Raw genomic sequence first — 22,424 nt, forward strand, 5'->3', positions numbered from 1 at the left:
GCGACTGAGCGCACAAGCACTCCCACAGGCTACTCCCAGGCGGCTGTGCATCCGTTTGTAGTAACGGACACGTTTGTACGTTCCAGTTCCAGTCGAGAAACAGGGCAAGGAATTGTCTCCTCCTCCGAGGCCCCAGGCAATCAAAGCATTCGATACCTGTTTGTGGACTCAGTCCCACTGACTGCCTCTGAGTTTTGTGAGGCACACATGATGTAAGAGAAAAGCTCATCCTAGAGTCTGATTCTCGAAAATTACCTGTTTCAGCCACTAAACATATTCCCCTGTTGTACTGAATTTTCTATTTTAATGTAAAGAGAGGGCAAAGATTGACTTTTTAAAACTCAATTTTAGTTTATGTTTAACATTTAAGCTGAGTATGAGCTGGTGTTTTTCACTTGAAGAAGACATTTATTGATCTGTCATATTTAAGGAAGAAAAATAATCGTCTTAAAATTATCTGAGGTGCTTGCTTTAATGTCACCCCTGCTATAGCTTCTGTTTCCAGAGGCATTTATCTTTACATTTTTCTCACTGTGAAGATTAAAAGTTAATAATTTGCCAATTAAAAATAATTCAGACCTTTAGGGATCCCTGTATACTGGGAAAATGGTTAAAGAGTTTAACGTTACTAGTTCTAAAGCTGATTTCTTCTGAGCCACTCAAAGGACATTATTGTTTACAGATTAGTGTGTAAAAAGCTATATTTAAGGTAAGGAAAAGGTCAGAAGGGATCATTGCAGGCTTGTTTAGTGTAGCAATCAAGTGAAAAGTGGCAAGAGAACAGAATTCTTGAACGACTTCTTGATTTTGTCCAAATTTTAGCTGCCTAGCTTTGAAATAATAAGCATATGTGGGAAATGATAAATTTACAGTTTGGAGTAAATGTCCCAAGAATAGCCATGCAGTTTGATTTCGGAGATGGACCTTACTGACCCTGGGTTCCCTCACTCACTGGCCGTGACAGATCTGTTAGGGATGCGGGTAGCGTCAAAGGACAGCGGTGGCACAAACATACAGGGGTTGGTTTTTCTCCCGTGATAGTGAAGCTGGACGCAGAAAGCTGCTGGCTGTGGTGTCCTGCCCAGTGGCATCGGGCCGGGGGTCTGTGCTGCTTTGGTGTTTTTCCCAAGGAGAAACATGGCCGCTCCTGTTGGCGACGTGGCATCCCCTTTGTGGGCGGGAGGCACGCGGTGGGGCGGGGTGGGAAGCAGCTTTCCCTGGGGCAAGAGAGTCTTGCTGGTGTTTGCACACCCAGGTCCCATGGTCGGTCGGTCGTCCTCACCGAAAGGCAGGCTGGGAGATGAATCATTGGTGAAAATCTGGTCTGATCAGTTCCATCTTACAGTTGGAGCTAACAGTTCATTCATTTACTTTTAGTGCCATTACTGAAATATTTGGATTTAAGCCTGTCGTCTTAGTATTTATTTTCCTCTATTCCAGCTGGTCTTTGCTGCTGTTTGCCTCCTCTCTTGCGCCTTTGTCAGGCATTCCATTGTTGGTGTTGCTGTTTCAGCCCTGCCCCGTCACCTTGCTAATTATACGCTCTGTCCGTGTCTGTGAAGCGAGCGCCTGCCTGCCTGGGAGAGTCCCGTGCTTCCCTGGCCTGTTAGGGCCAGCATCCGGTTAGGACTCTGTCACTTCATGGGCAGTGCATTGTCTCTCTTTATAGATCTCAGTTTTCTGTGGAATTTCTCTGTTTTCAACTACTTTATAGAAATAGGAATTCTTATTTTAAGGTTTTGTTTTTGATGATTCTAAGGTCCGGTTCACTTTTGAGACCGTCTCTGTTGTCCACTCCCCCGTCCCCCAGTGGTTCCCCACCAGCCCTTGAGCTTGCCTGTCTGGTCTCCTGGGCAGCCTGGTGACTGTTCCTGCACAGCAGACACTGTGTATGAACACTCACAGAGGCCCTGAATGATGTCACCTTCTCCAGGGAGGGTCAGTTTTCGGGAAGACTCGTCCCCTTTGACCTGGACCGGTGGAAGCTGGTCATCCAGGGTCTCGACTGCCGCGTGGGTGTTCGCCAAGACCTCCGCCCCTAGGCACTCTCTGAACTCCTGCTGTCCGCCCAGCACCGGGATTCTGCTGGGACCTCTGTGTTGCTTCTTGTCCTGTCTGCAGTGGCTTTCTCTCTGGTTTTAGGTTGTCATCCTGGACTTATTCTTACTGGCTGCCTTCCCTCAATTTTGTCCTTGTTCGTGTTGAGTTGTTGCGATTCCTAGTGTTTAGATAGTAACTCTTGTGATCTGTAATGTGCAGACTATGGTTTATTGTATATGATTTTATTAATCTGTGGGCTTTTAGTGGCAGAGGATTGTGTCTGCATGCATTGCGGTAGGGAGGGAGTAGTGGAAGTGAGTCCTGCCAGAATGAACCCTGTAGGGCAGCCACACAGTAGTTCAGTCTCCGGTGGTGGTGTTCAGTTGTTTACTTGTATCCGACTCTTTGTGACCCCATGGACTGTAGCCTGCCAGGCTCCTCTGTCCAAGGGATTCTCCAGGCAAGAATACTGGAATGGGTTGCCATTTTCTTCTCCAGGGGATCTTCCCAACCCAGAGATTGAACCCATGTCTCCTGCATTGGCAGGTGGGTTCTTTATCACTGAGCCACCAGGGAAGTTCAGTTTTAACTTTAGTATAAATGTAATAGGTCTGTATCTTGTTTTATCTCATTGATTCACTTTATTCCTTTGATAAACCCAGAGTATGTAGCGGAGTACTTAGTGGAGTGGGCAGGCTCCAAGGTTAGCGGAGAGGGTTTCAGATTAAAAGGGCAAATGTAGTATTTCCCAAGTATTGGATGTTCACTGGGCCAAAGTGTGACAGACATGTGCTTTAGCTCAGGGGTGGGCAGACTATGGTCTGTGGCCAAATGTGGCCCCAGCTGGTTGTCCTGAATGAGGTTACACGAGAACACAGCCCCCTCTTTCTTGGTGGATGGTCCACGGCAGCTTTGCCATCAGGGTTCAGTGACTGATACCAGCTTGTGACCCTGGAAATGTTTGCTCTCTGGCCCTTCACTGAACAGGGGTGCCAGTCCCTGCTTTAGATCATCAGACTTAAGTGACTGAATTCCTTCATAGAATCCTTCATTAATATGATATGAAATTGGCCGCCACTGAAAAACAAAAGCCTCTATCTTTCTTGTTCAGTTCAGGTTGTTGCTCAGTCGTGCCCGACTCTTTGTGACCCCATGGACTGCAGCATGCCAGACCTCCCTGTCCATCACCAACTTCAGGAGTTAACTCAGACTCATGTCCATTGCATCCTCTGTCGTCCCCTTCTCCTGCCTTCGGTTTTTGGGCGCTGCTTTTTTGTGCTTCTGTCCCTCCTACGTCTGAATCTCGCCCTGCTGATACTCCGCTGGGAGAGGGCGAGTGGCCCTGGCAGGCAGGGTGTCTGCCTGGGGCTGTGTGAGCCTTGAGGAAGTGGCAGGACTGGGTGGTGCAGACAGGGACCATGGGAAGGTCGCCCTGAAGCTTTGTTTAAGAGTGCAGCAGAGACTAGACTGGTGTGAGGCCCTGCCGTTTGGGAGCCGTCAGCCTAGGGGAGCCCTTTGTTCGGCAGGGCTTTTGATAACGCACGTGGCAGTGCAGAGAATAGCGTGGTTTAGATTCAGCCCCGAGCTGAAATGTCACGTCTGAGGACACCTGATTACAGTCATCCGTCTCGGGCCTCCAGGCTGCTGACTCTCCCTGGCTGCGCATGGAAAGTCAGAGGTACTTGCGCCAGGTGTCTTTCCAGACCAGAAATAGCTCAGGCGCAGCCCCGGCACTGCTGAGGTCCGCGTTGGCTGCCCCGGCGCACGCTGGAGCCGGGTGTTCACACGCATCAGTTGTCCTGTTCAGGTTCAGGTGTCCTCGGGAGCACGAACCAACACGGCCTCCACCTCTGTTCACTCGAAGGGCTGCCTGGGCGCCCCGGGAGCCCGGCGTTCCCCTGCCAGTCTCGGGGAAGGTGCCGAAATCCGTGTGGAGGCTCCATGCTCGGCAAGGTGTGATCTTGGGCTGGAAGCCGATGATGGTCGCGCCTCTGGAGCGTGGTGTGCACTCCTTGTCTCCCTCCCGCCCCAACTTCCCTGGCACCCGCTCACCGGGGGTCTCACCGGAACAGCCTCCCAGGTAGTCTCCGCTGGGATGGTCTCGCTGGAATGGTCCCACCGGGCTGGTCTGGCCGGGAGTCTTGGCCTAGCTGGTGGAGGGGAGCAGTGTCCTCCCCAGTCTCCCTCTTAGCTAATGTCACTCTCACATCAGGAAGGAAGAGAATGAAGGAAAAAACCGGAAACAAAAATTTGTTGCGAAAAACTCTTGCGGCTGCTTCTGGTTTTGAGCTCGACTCGGCACATTGGAACCACAAGTGGTTTTAGAGTAAGATAACATGAAGCTGGCACGCGTTCACACATCGCGTTTATAATCATTCTCTCCCCGCCACTGGTTTCCAAAGTTCATTTAGGCTCTCAGAGATGGTGATCCTTGTGTGAAACTGAAGGGGGCTGAAATAGACGGCGTGGTGCGCGCCCATATCCACGCCGGGGCGCGCCCGCGGGGCCGGGGCCTCAGGTTATTGCGGTTCACGTTCTTCCGCGGCCCCGCCTCACAAGCCTGGTTTCTGGAGCCATCATCCTGGGGCGTCAGTTGCTCTCATGGGTTATTTTGGGGGGCACATGTGTTGAGTGATGCAAAAGAGAGTAAAAGCTTGGCACCTTCTAACAGAAACTGTTGACTGAGAGCAAAGGTCTCCCCGACGTGACCCGAGTCCAGCTCCTCCCACGTTGGAGGAGGTTGGAGAAGCCTCATAGGACACCCCAGCACTCGGGGACCTCGCTGCCCGGGGGCAGCAGGAGTGTGTGCCATGGAGCCTTGCGTCTCCGCTGAGAACGGGGTTCCTGTTCGCTCGGCCACTCTTGCTGCCGTTCTGAGCCTGAGAGCTCTGTCCGGGGAGTGGGGACCGCAGGGAGGGGCGCTGAGGACTGCGGCCCCCGTTCCCAGAACACTTCCCCATCAGGACAGGCCTGCGGCTGAAAGGGTGGGAGGACCGCCCGCGCCCCGCCCATGTCGGGGCTGCCAGTGATGGGAGCTCGGGCAAAGCAGCACTGCTGCGACCCAGACCCGGCCTCGCCGCCTCACCAGGCTCCCGTCCGCCTCCCTTCTTCCCGCGCCTCCCTCCTCCTCGCTCTTCCCTCTCTCCTGATTTCCTTCCTCAAGCCTTTCTTTCTCAGGGTCCTCTCCACGAACGCAGAGGTGGGTGCACCCTGGTGACCCATCGAGGGCTCAGAGAGGAGCGCACATCTTAGCCCTGATCGGTTGCCGCGCTAACTGGCAGAAAGGAGGATGCTTGATGGCTCAGGCTCAACAGCTTAGACCTACCTACTTGTTATTTTAAAAATCAAACTCAGATGTTTCATTTGTAAGTATGGTCTGACATGACTCTTCCAAACATTGTAATTTAGGGAATTAGATCATACATGTTTTTGAAACCAATGGATGATCCGTTTAGATCTGTTTTAAACAAGGAGGGGGGAGACATTCAAAAGAGACTTCTGTGTGTGCTGAGAGGTGTTTATGTTCCTTCTAATTTTACTTAAAAAAAAAAACAAACAAACATACAACAATAACATGTTAATAACAGAAATCCACCCTAGAGTCTGGAGCTCCTACTGGGGTCGCTCCCACTGCACCTCCCCAGATCACTGCCCAGTGTCCTGGAATAACTGCACCCCCCCCCCCCACCCCCCACGCACAGCCCGGTTTCTTTTTGTTTGAGCCCAATTTAGACTCACACAGAGGAGCGTGAACAGCCTGTCTGCCGTGTCTGAAGCAGGCCAGGTGGTGGGCCTGGCCTGTGGGGCAGGTTTGGTAGCCAGAGTGCTGGTCACCCCAGCTGCAGTGATGCCCTGGACACCAGGGCAAAGTGGGACACAGCCTGTTAAGTTCTAATGCCGTGTAGTTCGCAGACCAAGTTGTGCCCCGTCCTCCTCTGTGTACCTTTTATGTATATGTTCTTCAGCGGAGAGATGCAGGTCCCACTCCAGACTGATCAGCTGGAATTGGGCCGGGAATCAGGGTGTCGGGCCAGACAGCTAAACAGCAGCAACAGCACAGGGGACCTGGTAGCCAAACATAGCTGAGAACTGCTGATTCACAGGCTACATTCAGGACTGATTTTGTTCAGAATGGTCTGTTAGAAAGTAAGTCTCATTTAGGTTTAAGCAACTCTTTGCTGCATGCGAATCAATGCATAATTAAGAAGTGAAGGAAATGTGTTTACTCACAACCTACACTGCACATTTTCTGACCTCCTCTTATGTATCCTTGAGCACTGTCTTGGGTTTGAATTAATCCAGCCTCTACTGAATGGTGGTGTGTGGAGCCTGTTGCTTATTAGATTTGCTGAACTGGGAAAAAGTAGCAAAAAGTAGCAAGTAAAAAGATGACTTACTGGAGTATTTCTTTTTCTTTAGAGACATTACATTTTTTTTTTTTTTAAATGTTAGCAGTATGAAACAGCAAAGATCCTAGGAAGAAGAAAGTTTATTTTTTTCAGGTTTGATATATTTATTCAGAGGGTGAGTCAACTGGAATGAAGCGTTTTTTAGCATTATGAAATTCAGTGTTAGGAAGTCTTTTTCCTTGCAGTTCTGTTCCAGTTTTTTAATCCTAAAGAGTTTCTTTCATGTGGAGTTGTTCACGCACTCAGGCATTTTGAGTGATCTCTGATGCGATCGGCAGTAAAGGCTGCGGTGCAATGGTAGGTGTGACGAGAAGCCTCTGACACCATATTTTATAATGGGTTTAGGGGCGAGGAGGAGGGGCGGAAGGGGTAAAAAGTGAGGGCTTACTTAGTAAGGGATGTGTGTTATCTGACAAAGACACAGTTTTGGATTTGCTGCAAACAAACCAGAAAATTATCCTAGATAATATATTTGAAGACATTTACATTTTGGCATTTTTGAATTCTAATAGCATGCTCTACTGTCTTTTGCAGTTGACAGTTAAATATGCAACTTTACTATCAGAATTAAATAATAAGGTAGAATCAAAGTATTAGTCACAGACAGCTTATATTCATTAAATTCATTGGGAAGTGACTTCTAGTAAACCCAACAACACTGATTTCAGTAACTCAGTGGCTGTGAGAAGTGATTAGTTGGCCGACGTGTGCTCATTATGTTTTTGGTTCATTGGTCTGTTGATTAATCTCAGGATTCTGTTTCATGTGCTACAGAGTTTTGTATATAAAATGCTTCTGTCTCACTCATGGGTGTATATTAGGGACGAAGATAAGATCAAACCAGCAGGTGTCACAAGAACCATAGTGGAAACATTGGCCCTGATTGTCTCAACCTTTATTTTGTTACTTTTAGTGATTCTCTAACATAAAACACGTTAAAATGATTTTTCAGTGGACACTTCTCTGCCTTCTCGTGTCAAACCCTTCTTTTCAGATGTTTTAGGGAGCATGCTTGAAGTGGAGCAGCGGCTCTAAAAAGGTTTAGTTCAGAGAAGGACGTGTTTACCGAGTGTGCTCAACTTGTCTTCTTTTCCCTTTCTTGGAAAAAAGTTCACTGTGAATTACTCCATATCCAGACAGTTTATATTTAACTACTTAAACATATCTCTGGCTGGCTGTGTTCTACTTTTTTCCATATTTCACTCCTATTGACTAGTCAGCAAGCATATGCATTTTATAGGAGTAGCAATAGGAATTCATAAACAAACTGTCCTCATTCTGGGCTTAATTGTTCAGTTTTAAAATTCAGCACTTGCATTCTTCTTATCTATTTTATTTTAGGCCATTTCTGAGTCACTGAATAATCACGGGATGGTAATGTCTGCCTTTCCAGAAGAGCGAAAGGTTCAACACATTTCTCAATTTGCCATAATTTTTATTAGAAATTCTCTCTTATTTCCTTGTTTCTCACATGATGACTTGACAGAAATACAAATCCTGTAGGCAAACCCGATCCCCTGTCTTTTATGACGCTCTTACTGGAGTAACAAAGAAAGAACAAGGAAGGAGCAGCTCCCTGAGACCACAGGGAGCTGTACGGAAAGCAGGGTGACGGCAGGTGCTGTTCGTTTTCTTCTCAGCGTACCAGATACAGGCCTTCTGTTTTGCAAGCAGCTTTATTAAAATCTTAACGTTACCCAGGTAATTTCTTTGCTAGATATTTACATGAGTGAAGTGAAAACTTAAATGTGAACCAGTACGCAGATGTTTACAATGGCTTTATTTGTAACTGCCCAGAACCGGAAAACAAGACAAATGTCCTTTAATTAGAGAATGGAGAAGCAAACAGTAGGAATGAGCAGACGGTATGCAGCAACACAGATGCGTCTCAGGTACCCTGGGCGAGCGAAGGAGGCCCAGCTCAGAGGACTGTGTTCCGTGTGGCTCCATCTACATGCTCTTCTGGTAAAGGGAGGATGAAGGGACGGAAGACAGATGAGCGGTTGCCAGGAATTGGGGCGCGTTTGACTGTAAAGGGACACAGAGAATTGTATGGGTCAACAGACCTTCTCATTTTGATTCTGGTGGCAGTTACAAGGCTAACTTTGTCAAAACCTATGAAAATCGCACAGGAAAATGGAAATTTTCCTGTATATAAATTATACTATAATAAAAAAGTACTAAAATAAGTTTCAGACAAGATATTTAGACTGGCAAGGTAAAGATAGTGTTAATTTGTCCCTTTGGCTTTCCCAGACATCCTAAGAGGAACCTCAGAACACTCTATCTCCACGCAGCCTCTGTCTCTCTGGCGGTCTCCACGTGCTCGGCCCTGCAGTCACTCTTATCTGTTGGTTCATGCCGATAACACTTACTTAAATGTCTGCCAGATGTCTGACGTCGCATTATGATTCCTTCCTGCGTCTTCTGCCTTCCCTCCGAGAGCGTTTTCATTCTGTCTGTTCCGTGCTGGTTTTTGTTTGTGTAGTCTTGTTTGCTAGAGTGCCGGATTATTTTTGGTTACCTCTCTGAAATTATATGTTTAGGATTGATAGTAGAAGTGATGTGAAGCCTGAGATAATCTCTTTCTCCAGGGTATGTTTCCATGTGTTTCTGCCAGGTGCCTGGGGGTTTAGCTCTGTGTGTATGCCTGCGTGCTCTTTGTGACCCCATTGACTGTGGCACACCAGGCTCCTCTGTCCATGGGATTCTCCAGGCAAGAATACTGGAGTGGGTGGCCATTCCCTCCTCCAGGGGATCTTCCCCACCCTGGGATCGAACCCCTATCTCCCAAATTACAGGTGGATTCTTTACCCCTGAGCCACCTGGGAAGCCCATTCGCTCTCAGAGATGACCTCAGTCCAGTTTCAGGGGATGTAATGCCCTGAAAGTTGTCCCAGCCCAACTGGCGGGGTTGTCGCCAAGCCCTGGTGGTGAGCTGTGGACTGCACTGTTTCTCTAGCCCGCAGGGGTGGGGAGTGCTCTGCAGCCCCCCACAGCCAGTCTGTGCTCAGTGGGGAGTGCCCAGATAGTAGACCCCCGTCTCTGGGTTTTCCTCCACCCCTCAGGTACTGCTCCTTTAACTCTTCCCTGTTTCCAAACTGTGATGCTTTAAAGCAGATTAAGAAACATTTGTATAAGTAACTGTCCTCCTGGGGGCAGGGGTTGTCTGAATTGTCCTTTTGCGATTATGGAAGCAGAGTTTGCCTGTATTATTTTTTATACCCATACATGTAATTCAAATGTGCTTTAAAAAAGAGAACAACTGTAACTTGCTATTTTTGATTTAATACATTATGAATTAATATTAGAATTATAGATGACTATGTATTTACTGTATGTTTAATTCCGTGCCAGGTATCGAGGGGGTGCAGTGATGTATAGAATTTCCTAGCCTTATCTGGCTGACATTTTGGCAAGATAGGTAGCTTAAACAAGTGCGTGCGTAATTATCTAATTGTTAGTGATAAAAACAGTATACTTTGAGTACATCTAACTTGGAAATTGTCTCTGAATTTTGCTTTTTTGTTTCATATTGTACTGGGTACATACATCTTTAACTGTCATTGCAATTTTTATAAACGTTTGGTCAGTCTAGGGTTCCATTTTCTGTATTTACTATAATTTATTGAGACATTTTCATATTGTTGGACCATTATGTTGTTCATAGTTTTCCTTTTTGATAAATGTCTTTTAATATACATTCTTGTATGTAATCCAGAATTCAGTCACTGATTTATTTCTTTAGGATTGAGTTGTGGGATTAAGAGTACTGAGTAAAAGGGTATGAATGATTATTAATGTTTATTTCTGTATTGCTTTCTAGAAAGGTTATTACATATGTATAAGCATTACATGTAATTTAAAAATATGTGTCATTTTGAAAGATTATCAATTGCATACTTTGTCATTGTTTAAATTTGTATTTCTTTATCAGTGATATTCAACATGTTTTATATTTATTTCTAATGTACATTTCTTTGTGCCTATAAAATATACACAGTGTTAAGACAGGGCATTCTGCTTTATGAATGAAACTGTGGTGTTAGATTTAAAACTAGAATTAGATCTTCTACATTTTTCCCCAGTGCTATAATTTTATTATTTATACTTGGATTGCCATTTTAACTTGCCTTTGTCGAGAATACTGTTTTAAAAGTTCTGTAATGAGTAGCAGGAAGTAACTTCTGAAGTCTTTAATAAAATGAAAAGTATATGTTAGTTAGAGAAGGAACCATATAATTGATCATTGTTTATCTTAAATCTCTCTTCAGATTGCTGCTACATAGTTTAATATTTAGGATTTTGTACTAGGTCCACACTGGTTGCAGAGAACCTGGGTAGTATGATGAAACTGTCAAAATACATGTGTGGAAACAGAAGGAGAAAGATTTTTAATAAACAGAACCTATACATATCCATTATTATGATTTGTATTTACTAAAGCTTTAAGTTAGAAATTGAAAGATTGCAAGATTGACTGGCCTTTATGTCTTCATTGTTAGGTAATTTTTGTTGCAGAATGAAGGAAATATTTTTCTTTAGCTCAGCATTTTAACTATAATTACCTTTTTAAAATTTAATGGCTAGTTATGTTTTTTGACCAACATCATGATCACAAATAAAATTCAATAATTATTTTCTTACAAATATGTATTTAAGTCTCTTCTTTTTATATTCTATTACATACGTTTCAGTACCATATTTTACAGTTGACAAAAAGTCGGGTTTGTGTTTTGAAATGTATGATTTTTAAGTCAGTTTCTGTGAAAATTAAAAATTTTTAAAGGTGAAATTCATTGAGGATGTCTGCAGACACAATAAAGATTCTCATTTTGTTGAAGATTTTGTCTAAGGTGAATATATTAACTGAAGTTATTCATTTTAAGTATTATGCAGAAAAAAGTATATAGTTAGCATGATTTAATTTCCTTTTAACTGTCTCAGGGCTTTGTATTTTATACATTTATTAAAATATGGGAACTAAGAAAGATATTGTTTTCACTTAGGGAATGGTGCCATATTTCAGTGTTTAAATTAAGATGGCCATATTATACCGTGTCCCTGAGGGCTGTATTATTTATTATATATATAGTATTTTGACTTTTAATAATTTTCTTACCAGGGTCATGTGAATTATGAAATTTCAGTTCACTGGCAGACACAACTGCATAAAAATAGTTTGTTACTCAGCTTTTATATCTTGAGATTCAGATTCCTAATTTTGTAGTTTTCTTTTCTACAAAATATGTGACTACACACAAGAATATGGGAAGATTGTTTTACTTTAATGTGTACTGAGGTTGTGGATCTACATGAAAATATTTGTAGTATTTAAACGTCTATTTATGATAGAAACTCTCAACAAAGTTGGTACAGAGGAAATACACCTCAACATAATAAAAGCCTAATGACAACCCGAAGCTTACTTCACACTCAGTGATGAAAAGCTGAAAGCTTTTCCTCTAAGATCAGGGATAAGATAATGCGCACTCTTCCCACTTCTATTTAGCATAATATTGGAAATCCTAGGCACTGCCGTCAGACCGGGAAAAGAAATACAAGCACCCAGACCGGAAGGGAAGAGGCAATACTGCCGCTGTTCATAGGTCACATTATATTGTATATAAAAAACCCAAAATTCTCCACCCCCAAATTATTAGAACTAATAAATAAATTCAGTAAAGTTGCAGGATACAAGATTAATATACACAAGTCTGTTGCATTTCTATACACTAATAATGAAACTATCTTTAGAAAGAGAAATCATGAAAGTCCATGTACAACTGCATCAAAAAGAATAAAATACTTAGGAATAAATTTAAGCAGGTGAGAGACCTATACTTTGAAAAGTATAAAATATTGATGAAAAAAATGGAAGATGATACAAATAGATGGGAAGATATACCATATTCATGAGTTGGAAGAATTAATATTGTTAAAATGTCCATACTACCCAAAGCAATATACAGATCTAATTCAATTCCTATTCAAAATACCCATGACACTTTTCACAGAATTAGAACAAATAATTTTAAAATTAGTGTGGAACCACAAAAAAATGGGATAAATAAAATAGACATTAATGCTGTTAAAACAAGATTTGGTATTGCTATACTACCTAAAGTTGGCTTCCTTGGTTGATCAGACTGCAGAGCATCTGCCTGCCAATGCAGGAGACCCAGGTTTGATCCTTGGGTCTGGAAGATCCCCCTGGAGAAGGGAATGGCAACCCACTCCAGTATACTTGCCTGGAGAATCCCATGGGCAGGGAAGCCTGGCAGGGTACAGTCCATGGGGTCACAAAGAGTTGGACATGACTGAGTGACTAACACTTTTCACACAAAAGACCCCCAAATAGCCAAAGCATTCTTGAGAAAAAAGCACAAAGCTGGAAGTATCATGCTGTCTGATTTCAGGCTATGCTGTAAAGTTACAGTAATCAAAACAGTATGGAACTGGGACAGAAATATACACATAAATCAGTGGGCTAGAATACGAAGCCCAGAAATAAACCTGAGTCTCTTGGACTGCAAGGAGGTCCAACCAGGCCATTCTGAAGGAGATCAGCCCTGGGATTTCTTTGGAAGGAATGATGCTAAAGCCGAAACTCCAGTACTTTGGCCACCTCATGCGAAGAATTGACTCATTGGAAAAGACTCTGATGCTGGGAGGGATTGGGGGCAGGAGGAGAAGGGGACGACAGAGTATGAGATGGCTGGATGGCATCACTGACTCGGTGGACGTGAGTCTGGGTGAACTCCAGGAGTTGGTGATGGACAGGGAGGCCTGGCGTGCTGTGATTCAGGAGTCGCAGAGTCGGACACGACTGAGCGACTGAACTGAACTGAACTGAACTGAAGTATATGGTCAGTTAATCTATAACAAAGGAGATGAGAATGTACAGTGAGGGAGGGACATATATGGTGTTGCAAACACTGGTAAGCTATATGTAAATGAATGATATTAGAAAAATTTTTTATACAATATACAAAAATAAAATAAAGACCTCAATGTAAGGCCTGAAACCATAAAACTCTTAGAAGGAAGCAGAGGCAGTGTGTTCTTTGACACTGATCTTAGCAATATAGTTTTTGATCTATCTCCTCCAGTGAGAGAAACAAAAGCAAAAATAAATAAATGGGCCCTAAACAAAGTTAAAAGCTTTTGCACAGAGAATGAAATAAAAATGAAAAGAGCCTACTGAATGGGAGAAAATATTTGCAAATGACATGTCTGATAAGGGGTTAATCTCCAAAAATATATAAAGAACTCATACAACTCAGTATAAATTTTAAAAATGAGCAAAAGACCTGAATAGAGTGATGATGTGAAAGGTAAGTGGGCTGGGGGAGGTCTGGTCCTACTTTGGAGAGGATTTTTAGCATAGATACAGCAAGCACAGAGGCCCTGAAGCCAGGGAGGATGCCAGCGGTTTCAGGGACAGAAGAGGGGTTCGTGTTGATGGAAGGGAGTCAGTGAGAGAGACTGGGATGACCTGCTGTGGGAGAGGTGGCTGGAGATGACTTACAGGGAGGGCCCTGCAGTATTTGGCAAGCACTTGGGATTTTAACCCAAGAGCAATGGGAGCATCATGAGTTGATTTGTGTTTTTCAAATATCAGTGCGAAGAGAATAGTGGAGAAAGAGAGGCCACTTCATAGGATATGAGAGTAATCCCTGGCAGAGATACAGAGGTACCTTGCAGGGTTGTATTAGTGGCGCTAGAAGAGCATGGAAACATTTCAGATTTCTTTTAGAAATAGAACAAATGGTATTTCCTGATGTGTTGGAGTGGGGAGCAGAGAGATGATGGAAAGGGAACAGTCAGCATGAACTTTAGGTTTTTGACTAGACCAGAGCTTCTGAAAGTGTGGTCTGTCCACTTTGGTGGACCGTGGGGGTTAGGAGTTGGGTGGGGTCCTTGAGGTTCATTCTTGTGGTCTGCACAAAGGATTTTTATAATACTAAGACATTATTTGATACAAAGAGCCAACTCATTGGAAAAGACTGGGAAAGGTTGAGGGCAGATGTAGAAGGGGGTGACAGAGGATGGGATGTTGGATGGCATCAGTGAATCAATGGACATGAGTTGAGGAAACTCAGGGAGATAGTGAAGGACAGGGAAGCCTGGCATGCTGCAGTCCATGGGGTTGCAAAGAGTTGGACATGACTTAGCGCAAGTTTGTAAAAGTTTGGATGCCTTAGCTTAAATTGGTGCAGCGGTACCAAACTACTAGTCTTTGTTTTATCTACCTGTATAAAATTGTAATAAAAAAGACGAGTTTCCTTTTAACTTGTATTTGATGAAGCAGTTAAAGAGTATTATTTTTGATTGCATTTCGACCTTTGAGCACAAGTCCTTTAATGTGCGTGATGCAGCGGGAGGTCGACATGAAGCCCCATGGCAGCAGATGGGGTTGTGTTGAGGAGGCGCATCTCTGCAGTTGTTGGAGGAGCCACCTGGCCGGCTCATGTTTTCACCGGACACTGTTTTTACTTGAAACAAAAACGGACACTCAAACTTGGGACTTCTGTAGACGTTTGCCTGACATTTAAGGGAAAACAAGTGACATTATTTGTTCCTCATGATGAAATTTGAACTTCTAAAGTGAAGGTTGGAATTTTGGAAAAATTATATTCATCACTCTGACCTTGACATCTTCCTGGTACTTGAAGATTTCTGATGAGACGAGTGGTGACGCTATCGAGTGTGTTTATGAATGTTGTATAATGAAATGGTCAACATTCAGTGGATCTGTGTAACTCAAGGAGCTAAAGTTTCCCAGGTGACATGCACGGGTGTTATAAGATCGTGCATGAATAGAGGATCTATTTAGAGGGCAAGAGAGCCCATTAGACTTTCACATCAGAGTACAAAAGTTCATTGATAAGTTTTGAGAGTCCATGTTGCAGTTAACCTTTACAAATCTACCACTTGTAAAGTTTGCTGTAGTGCTAAAGAAGAATATCCACAGTGGGTATGAAAACACACCTCTATTTTCCAGCTGTGTATCTGTAAGACCAGATTTTTAAAAATACACCTCAGCCAAGACAACATATCTCAACAACTTGAATGTAGAAGCTGCTTCTTTTCTGAAGATAGACATTAAAGAAATTAACAAAATGCAAAACAGTGCTTCTCTTCTAGCTAATATTTGCAAAGTTAGCTATTTTTCATAAAAGTATGTTATAGTCATATAATAATTTATTGCTCTTATTTGTGAATGAATTAGTATATATTTTAAGCATTGCTCTATTTTGATTTCTAATATGAGAAATATGAGAAATATGACCCATGTGAGCAAAAAAAAGGGGTCTTTGGGGTTCTCAGATAAAGAGGTCCTGAGATGCAGAAATTTGAGAGGTTTGGGCTGGATCAGCTGAATAGGTGGTGATAATGTAAGGAGAGAAAGATGATTAAAGAACTTAGCAACTTTTTTTTTTTTTTTTTAGAAATGGCAGATGGAATCTTCTGTTCAAAAACTGTGACGATTCTAGGTGGTCATTTGGATATTTGTGTTTGTGGTTCAGAACTCAGAACAGATGAGATAAATTTCAGAGTAATCGTAGATGGATAGTAATCAAGTCATGGGACTGGAAAGGATGACCTGAAAGAATGTAGGTTTAAAAAAAAAAGAGATTCACATCGTACAGCACTTGGACATAAATGTTAGACTGAAAAAGGAACTCAGAAAAAGGAGTTATTATATGAGAGCACATGGGGCACAGAACATTTCCAGAAAGTGAGAGAGTTGTGTTGGCTGCTGGCTGAGGTCAAATCAGAGGACCTTGGTGAGGGCCCTCATCACCTCTTGTCTGGATTGTTACCGTCGCTTCTTGACAGGTCTATCCTGTGGTTGTGAGCCCCTCTCCTCTGTCATACGGCAGGAAAGATTGTATTTCAGAAAGGGCACTTCCCTCCCTCAGCTGCTTGAAACACGGCATTAGCTCTCTGATAGCAGTTGAATAAAGGGGATATCATAAAAGTTAGCCTGACTCCCCCCAGCTATCTCTCACCACTTGCCAATTTTAATTTTACTTACATGATGTTGTGCTCTGCTTTTGGATATTTTGATGTGTTCTTTCCTTTCCCTAGATTTCCTGTCTTCCTTGCCTTATCTAACCTGTGTGAGTATCTCCTCCTTATTTAAAACCCGGTTCAGGTAGCACCTTCTTTGGGCAGCCTTTTTTGATGGAAGACTGGTTGCCAAATTTGTTGAATTTGATCATAATTTTACTCACCATTGATTTTAGACTTATTAAACTGTAGCAGTTATTACTTGATGTTTTGATAGAGATACATTCATTCATTTATTCAGTAAATATTCGCTCAGCACTCATTTTGTGCCAAGCATTGGCCTAAGCTGGGAGCAGAGCTGTGGACAACAAACACAGGTCCCTGCAGCATGGGACTTACAATCCAGAAGACCGAATGTGTGTCTAACACTTATACATTAAATGTCTTTATTTACGAGGGGGTTACCTGAAAGATAATATATAAGCATATGTGGCCTTTGAAAATATGATACTATTAGATCAGCATGTAAACACTGATATTTTCTTTTTCAACAGCAGCAGTTAGAATCAAGTGACACCTGGAGCCGTGTTAGATATTATGCAAAGAACATTTTTTTGCTCCTTGTTCATTGTATTACCAAGTCCATGTGCAGTATGAGAGTTCCACTCAGGCTTTCCTTGACTGAGCGGGGGCTGTTTGTCTGGGATGCTGTAGCAGTTGATTTCCCAGTGACGCAGACTGCTAGTCACTTCTAAGATTTCTTTGAATTTTATGTTTCTTTTTTTGTGTTTTCTTTGTTTATTTTTTTTTTCATTTTGCCTTCTTTTCTTCATAATTTTATTTGCTTAGGCATTGCACACATCAGGAGGTATGATGAAACCCACTTTGTTATAATCTAGCTCATTTCTCATAGCGTCTTCTTACAGTTAGCTGAGCTGTGGGCTATTAAAATATGCTGCACAAAGAAAGCGTTTCGTGACTAAATAAGTTGAATGTAAGTGAAGTCTTCTGTTTTCTTTTGTAGCTGCAGGCCCGCTTGGACCCTTGGTTGTGCTAGCATTCACTGTGGCCCTCTGAGACAGCTTCTTACAGCAAGTGGTGTTTCATAGAGGTTTCGGACCAGGAGGCCTTTTCTTTTCCATGTGTTGTCTCATGTAAACTGTATGGGGCACTAGACGTGAAATACTGGTTTTAATGATATCGATTTTTTTTTTTTAAGTCTTTATTGTGATGTCACCTTGCTTTAAAAAATGAAAGTTTCTTGATGTTCTGAAATGTGCAGTTTTGAGCAATAATCTGTCCTGCATTAGAATAATAGCAATAAGTTGTAAGACACCATCTTGGATGTGTAGTTGGCTCGTAACAGCTTTTCTTTTCCAAAGTTGGAGATACTGTTTAATTTATATTACCTTTTGCAAAAGTGTCCTTGTTGCTTATACACATTTTAAATAATCAGTGTAGCCTTAATGTGTAGCCTTAAATCATTGTTTCTTGATTGTTTAATGATTCAGATTTCACACTAAAAGGTATTCTAATTCATTACCGGGATTCTCATTCTCCTTCCTTCTCCTCTCTCCTTGAATCCAACACTATATAAAGTTGAATTGAACAATACATAAACATGATTATATATCATGACTAAATGGGAGTTCATTCCAGAAATACTGGCTAAACATTTGCCAAAATAAATGTTCAAAATTCAAAATAAATGAGCCACCAAAATTCAGCATTTTAAGAAAGTGTTTAATCAGCTCAGACACAGAAGAATTTGATGAAAACCTAACATCTATTCTTTATAAAATCTTCCAGCAAAGTGAAAATAGAAGGGCACTTGATAAATTAGGGCATTTATGAAAAATGTCCATCTTACATCGTACTTAATGGTGAATGACTGAATGCCTTCATCCTCAGATAGGAACAAGAAAAGGATGTCTTTGATTCTGTTAATTGTACTGGAGGTTCTAGCCTTTGCAATAAAACCAGAATCTACAAAAAAAATCTACTTGAACCATTAAGTGAGCTTAGCAGGTTTGTAAGATAAAGGGTCAATATACAGAAATTATTTGTATTTCTGTACACTATCAGAAAATTGAGATAAAAATACTTAATAGTATCGAGATATATTTAGGAAATAATCTGAAAAGAAGATGTGAAAGACCAGTTTGGAAAGTGAAAGCCATTCTTGAAAGAAATTAAACCTATTAATAATTTATCCTATGTTTATGGGTTTGAAGACCCAATATTATTAAAATGAAAGGTCTCTCTGCAGATTGATCTATAGAGTTCTTGTAATCCTAATCAAAATCCCAGTAGTTCTTTTTTTTTTTTTTTTTTTTTAAGTAGAAACAAACAGGCTGGTTCTAAACTTTATATTAAAATCAGAAATATGACTAGGCATATATCTAGACTTTATAATAAAGCTACACCAGACATTAGTATAGTATATATATGTGCAGTCATTTGATATATGTTGAGGCTGGTATAGTAGCACTGTAGTGAGATATGGGAGGATAAAGGATAATCTTTGCAGTAAATGATTTGAAGTCAGTTGGATAGCCATGTGGAAAAACTAGCTGAATATTGACTTCACCTTACATTGTACAAAACTTTAATTCCAGGCCAATTGCAGATAGGAATATGAAAGGTAGAGCAATAAAGCTTATGTTGGAAGATAATGTGTGCGAATTTACAACAGGAAAATAATTCCTAAATATTTAAGCATTTTGTATACAAAAGCATTGACCGTAAAGGAAAAGATGGGTTAATTAGAACTTGTTAAATTTCAAAAGTTAACAAGTTAATTAAAAGATGCCATTGGGAAGTTTTTTAAAAGACAAGTCACAGGATGGGAAAAATATTTGCAATACAAATGGCCCATGTCTAGGACCTTTTTACGGGTTTTTAAAGGGCATAATCAAGTGAAAGTGTGTTTTAGTTTCTCTGTCTGTTGGTCCGAACGGACCCTAGTTTTTTAACCACAGATTTTAGTTATGAAATTACACTTAGGAAGAGCCTAGAGACACTTGGTGTTGTGTAGAATCAGGAGTGGACACAGGTGTTTGCTGTGCTGGGTTCATAGCCCAGCTCTTAAGCTTGTGCAGGACTTGGTGTATGGTCTTCAGCTTGTGTTTACTGAATTAATGGATGGACACCTTATAATTGCAAGGAATGTCTGCATAAGTCCTCATAGGAGGACTGGCCTTTTAAACATAGGCCTGGAAATCACAGGAAGCAGTTCAGTTGGACCTGAAGAGCACAAGTGCTAACATGAGTGGAGTGCGAGATGAGGTGCGATTTGGGAATCTAAAGCGCCGCTCATGACTACAGGAAGCTTTCCATGGTGACTGTCTTCTCATGTTGGGGAGGGAGTGGGGGCCTCTGTGATCTATGGAGAAGAGAGGATTTCATGCACAAAACAGGATTTTCTAAGCAGGAAATGCTGCTTTTGAGAAAATGAGTTGAGACAATGACTCTTTGTGTTAGCCAAACAGAGCTTGGATTTACCAAATGGCGGGTGAGAGTAAGGAATGTCTTAATGGCCATTTTTGAAGCATTGGGCTCATCTCAAGTGTGGATTGTGCCGTGGTAATGATTGCATTATTTAAATTTTGGCTTGACCTTTTTTGCAGAGTTCAGAAGTTCTTGTTGCTTCAGACAATGGATGAGCAATCACAAGGAATGCAAGGACCACCTGTTCCTCAGTTCCAGCCACAGGTAACTTGTTCTAATAAACGCTGCCTGGAGACTGTGTGTGTGTGTGTGTGTGTGTGTGCATGCGCACGCGCGCTTACAAGCGGATACAGGTACAGTGAGGAAGGAAGCCGAACCTGTACAGTTCCTTAGAAATAAGGTGCCGAACATGCTGATTATGAGCTTCCAAGCTTAAATCAGGATTGTTTCCAATATAAAATACTGTTTTAGAATATTTAGTTCTCATGGACATATATTTAAAAAAAAAAATGGAGGCAGCTTTGCTTTTGACTTGAATGACCTGCAGGTTTGGGAGCTCCTGCTGGGCTCAGGGAGGAGCAGAGGCAAGGTGGTGCCTGTGTTCAGTCTGTCTCCGCTTCGGCCTGGGGTCCCGCGTTGCCCACCGTCCGTTACCGTGGATTTTCTCGTCCTCTCTGACCAGCACTGTGTTTCTCCTGTTCTGTATTAGCTCGTTCTTTTGTACCATAGGGTGAAGCTAAAGGAAGGTTTCAGCAGAAGGTGTACACACACTATTGAATTACTTACTGTGCTGATTGCCTGTGGACGCTCGCCCTGAAGCCCAGCGTACGATGACGTGTCTGAAATCACGCTCACCCCTGCACAGCTGCCATTCGTAAATTCTGTTCCTCAGTTCGGTGTTGGAGGCGTTGTGCAGTGTCCCAGGTTTACTCTGCTAGGCTTGTTCCAGTTCTGCTTGGTAGTCATTCTGGAAATGAAGAATCCACAGGTGTTCTTTTGTGGTGTCTTGGTATTGGTACGAGGGTGAAGCTGGCCTCATAGAGTGAGTTTGGAAGGGTTCCTCCCTCTGCAGATTTTTGGAATAGTTTCAGGTGTTAACTCTTCTCCAAATATTTGGTAGAATTTGCTTGTGAGGTCACCTGGTCCTGGACTTTTGATCGCTGGGAGTTTTAAAATCACAGATTCAGTTTCAGTACTTGTGATTGGTCTTCTACAGATGTGCTTTGCAGTGAGTGAGATGAGTTTGGGAGGCTTGGGTTTGCACAGCTGCTTCCTCAGAGAGGTGCGCACTGTGAATTTCCAGGCAGGATTAGTGTTTCCCAAACCTATTTGACTGTACTGTTCTGTAAGCACATCTATAGGCTTCTCTCAGTATCCGTGTCTGTGAGGCACAGCCCAGGAAATACTGCCGTCTTTTCTGTGAAGAATGCATGCTTTTGAACTGTGGTGCTGGAGAAGACTCTTGAGAGTCCCTTGGACTGCAAGGAGATCCAACTAGTCCATCCTAAAAGAGATCAGTCCTGGGTGTTCATTGGAAGGACTGATGCTGAAGCTGAAACTCCAATACTTTGGCCACCTGATGCGAAGAGCTGACTCATTGGAAAAGACCCTGATGCTGGGAAAGATTGAGGGCAGGAGGAGAAGGGGACGACAGAGGATGAGATGGTTGGATGTAATCACCGACTCAATGGACATGAGTTTGAGTAAATTCTGGGAGTTGGTGATGCACAGGGAGGCCTGGCGTGCTGTGGTCCACGGGGTCACAGAGAGTCCAACACACCTGAGCGCCTGAGCTGAACTCTCTGCCTGTGTGACTACTTATCTTGCCTGACCCCTCTTCTCCCTCTCCAGAGTTTGAAATCTACCCACCCTTCAAGGACCGTCTAAAATGCTGTCTCCACTGTGAAGCTTTTTCTGATTTTGTGAATGTCATACTTTTTCTTGGAGCCCTGACGGTGCACCCTTGGTAACATCTCTTCTGGTGTTTCTGAGCCCTGTGTCACTTCACATGGACATAAAACCTCATCTTTCCCATCGGGTTAGGATAGGAAAGCTCTCTCCAAACCTTGAGGGTTTGTGCTTTGTCTTGCTCTCTCTGGGTGCACTGTGATGCTGCAGGTCCCTCATCGCAGCAGGGGCTCGGGAAGGACCCCCGACTGAGCCCGCCGGGGCGCCTGCAGGCGAGCGTGTGCCTGCATAGTTGAGTTTTACATTGTTTCCTCTGTTACACTTGTCTGAATTATCTGTACTGTATTCACAAAAGAGACCCTTAAGAGCTTAAGTAAGGCCAGTATTTTAATTTCAAGAGGATTGTTTTTTCAAATCTAGCATCTGTATTTTATATTATGGTCATAAAATATCCAAGATTATGGTATGCAGTTTCTCCTAGATGCAGACATATCTACGTGCCAGTTTTACACACACACACACACACACACATGGATGTTAGTGTTTTGTATATTGTTTCTGTGCAGACGGTAAAAGCAGCACTACTAAAATTAGGTA

The 22,424-nt window shown here is 42.6% G+C and overlaps 1 protein-coding gene across 4 annotated transcripts in view; it reads left to right on the forward strand.

The window, feature by feature from the left end:
- The window catches only part of NEK7 (NIMA related kinase 7), a 138,304-nt gene that overhangs the window by 34,289 nt on the left and 81,591 nt on the right, over positions 1-22,424 (forward strand). For 3 of the 4 annotated variants that reach the window (XM_055583145.1, XM_055583148.1, XM_055583146.1), the window contains exon 2: positions 20,099-20,183. In XM_055583145.1, the coding sequence (XP_055439120.1) occupies positions 20,127-20,183 (57 nt within the window). In that variant the 5' untranslated portion in view covers positions 20,099-20,126. Of the gene's footprint in view, positions 1-20,098; positions 20,184-20,655; positions 20,908-22,424 lie in introns of those variants that run through there. The other variant, XM_055583147.1, reaches the window with a different exon arrangement.

This window comes from Bubalus kerabau, chromosome 5, assembly GCF_029407905.1.
Source record: "Bubalus kerabau isolate K-KA32 ecotype Philippines breed swamp buffalo chromosome 5, PCC_UOA_SB_1v2, whole genome shotgun sequence".
Classification (NCBI taxonomy): Eukaryota; Metazoa; Chordata; class Mammalia; order Artiodactyla; family Bovidae; genus Bubalus; species Bubalus kerabau.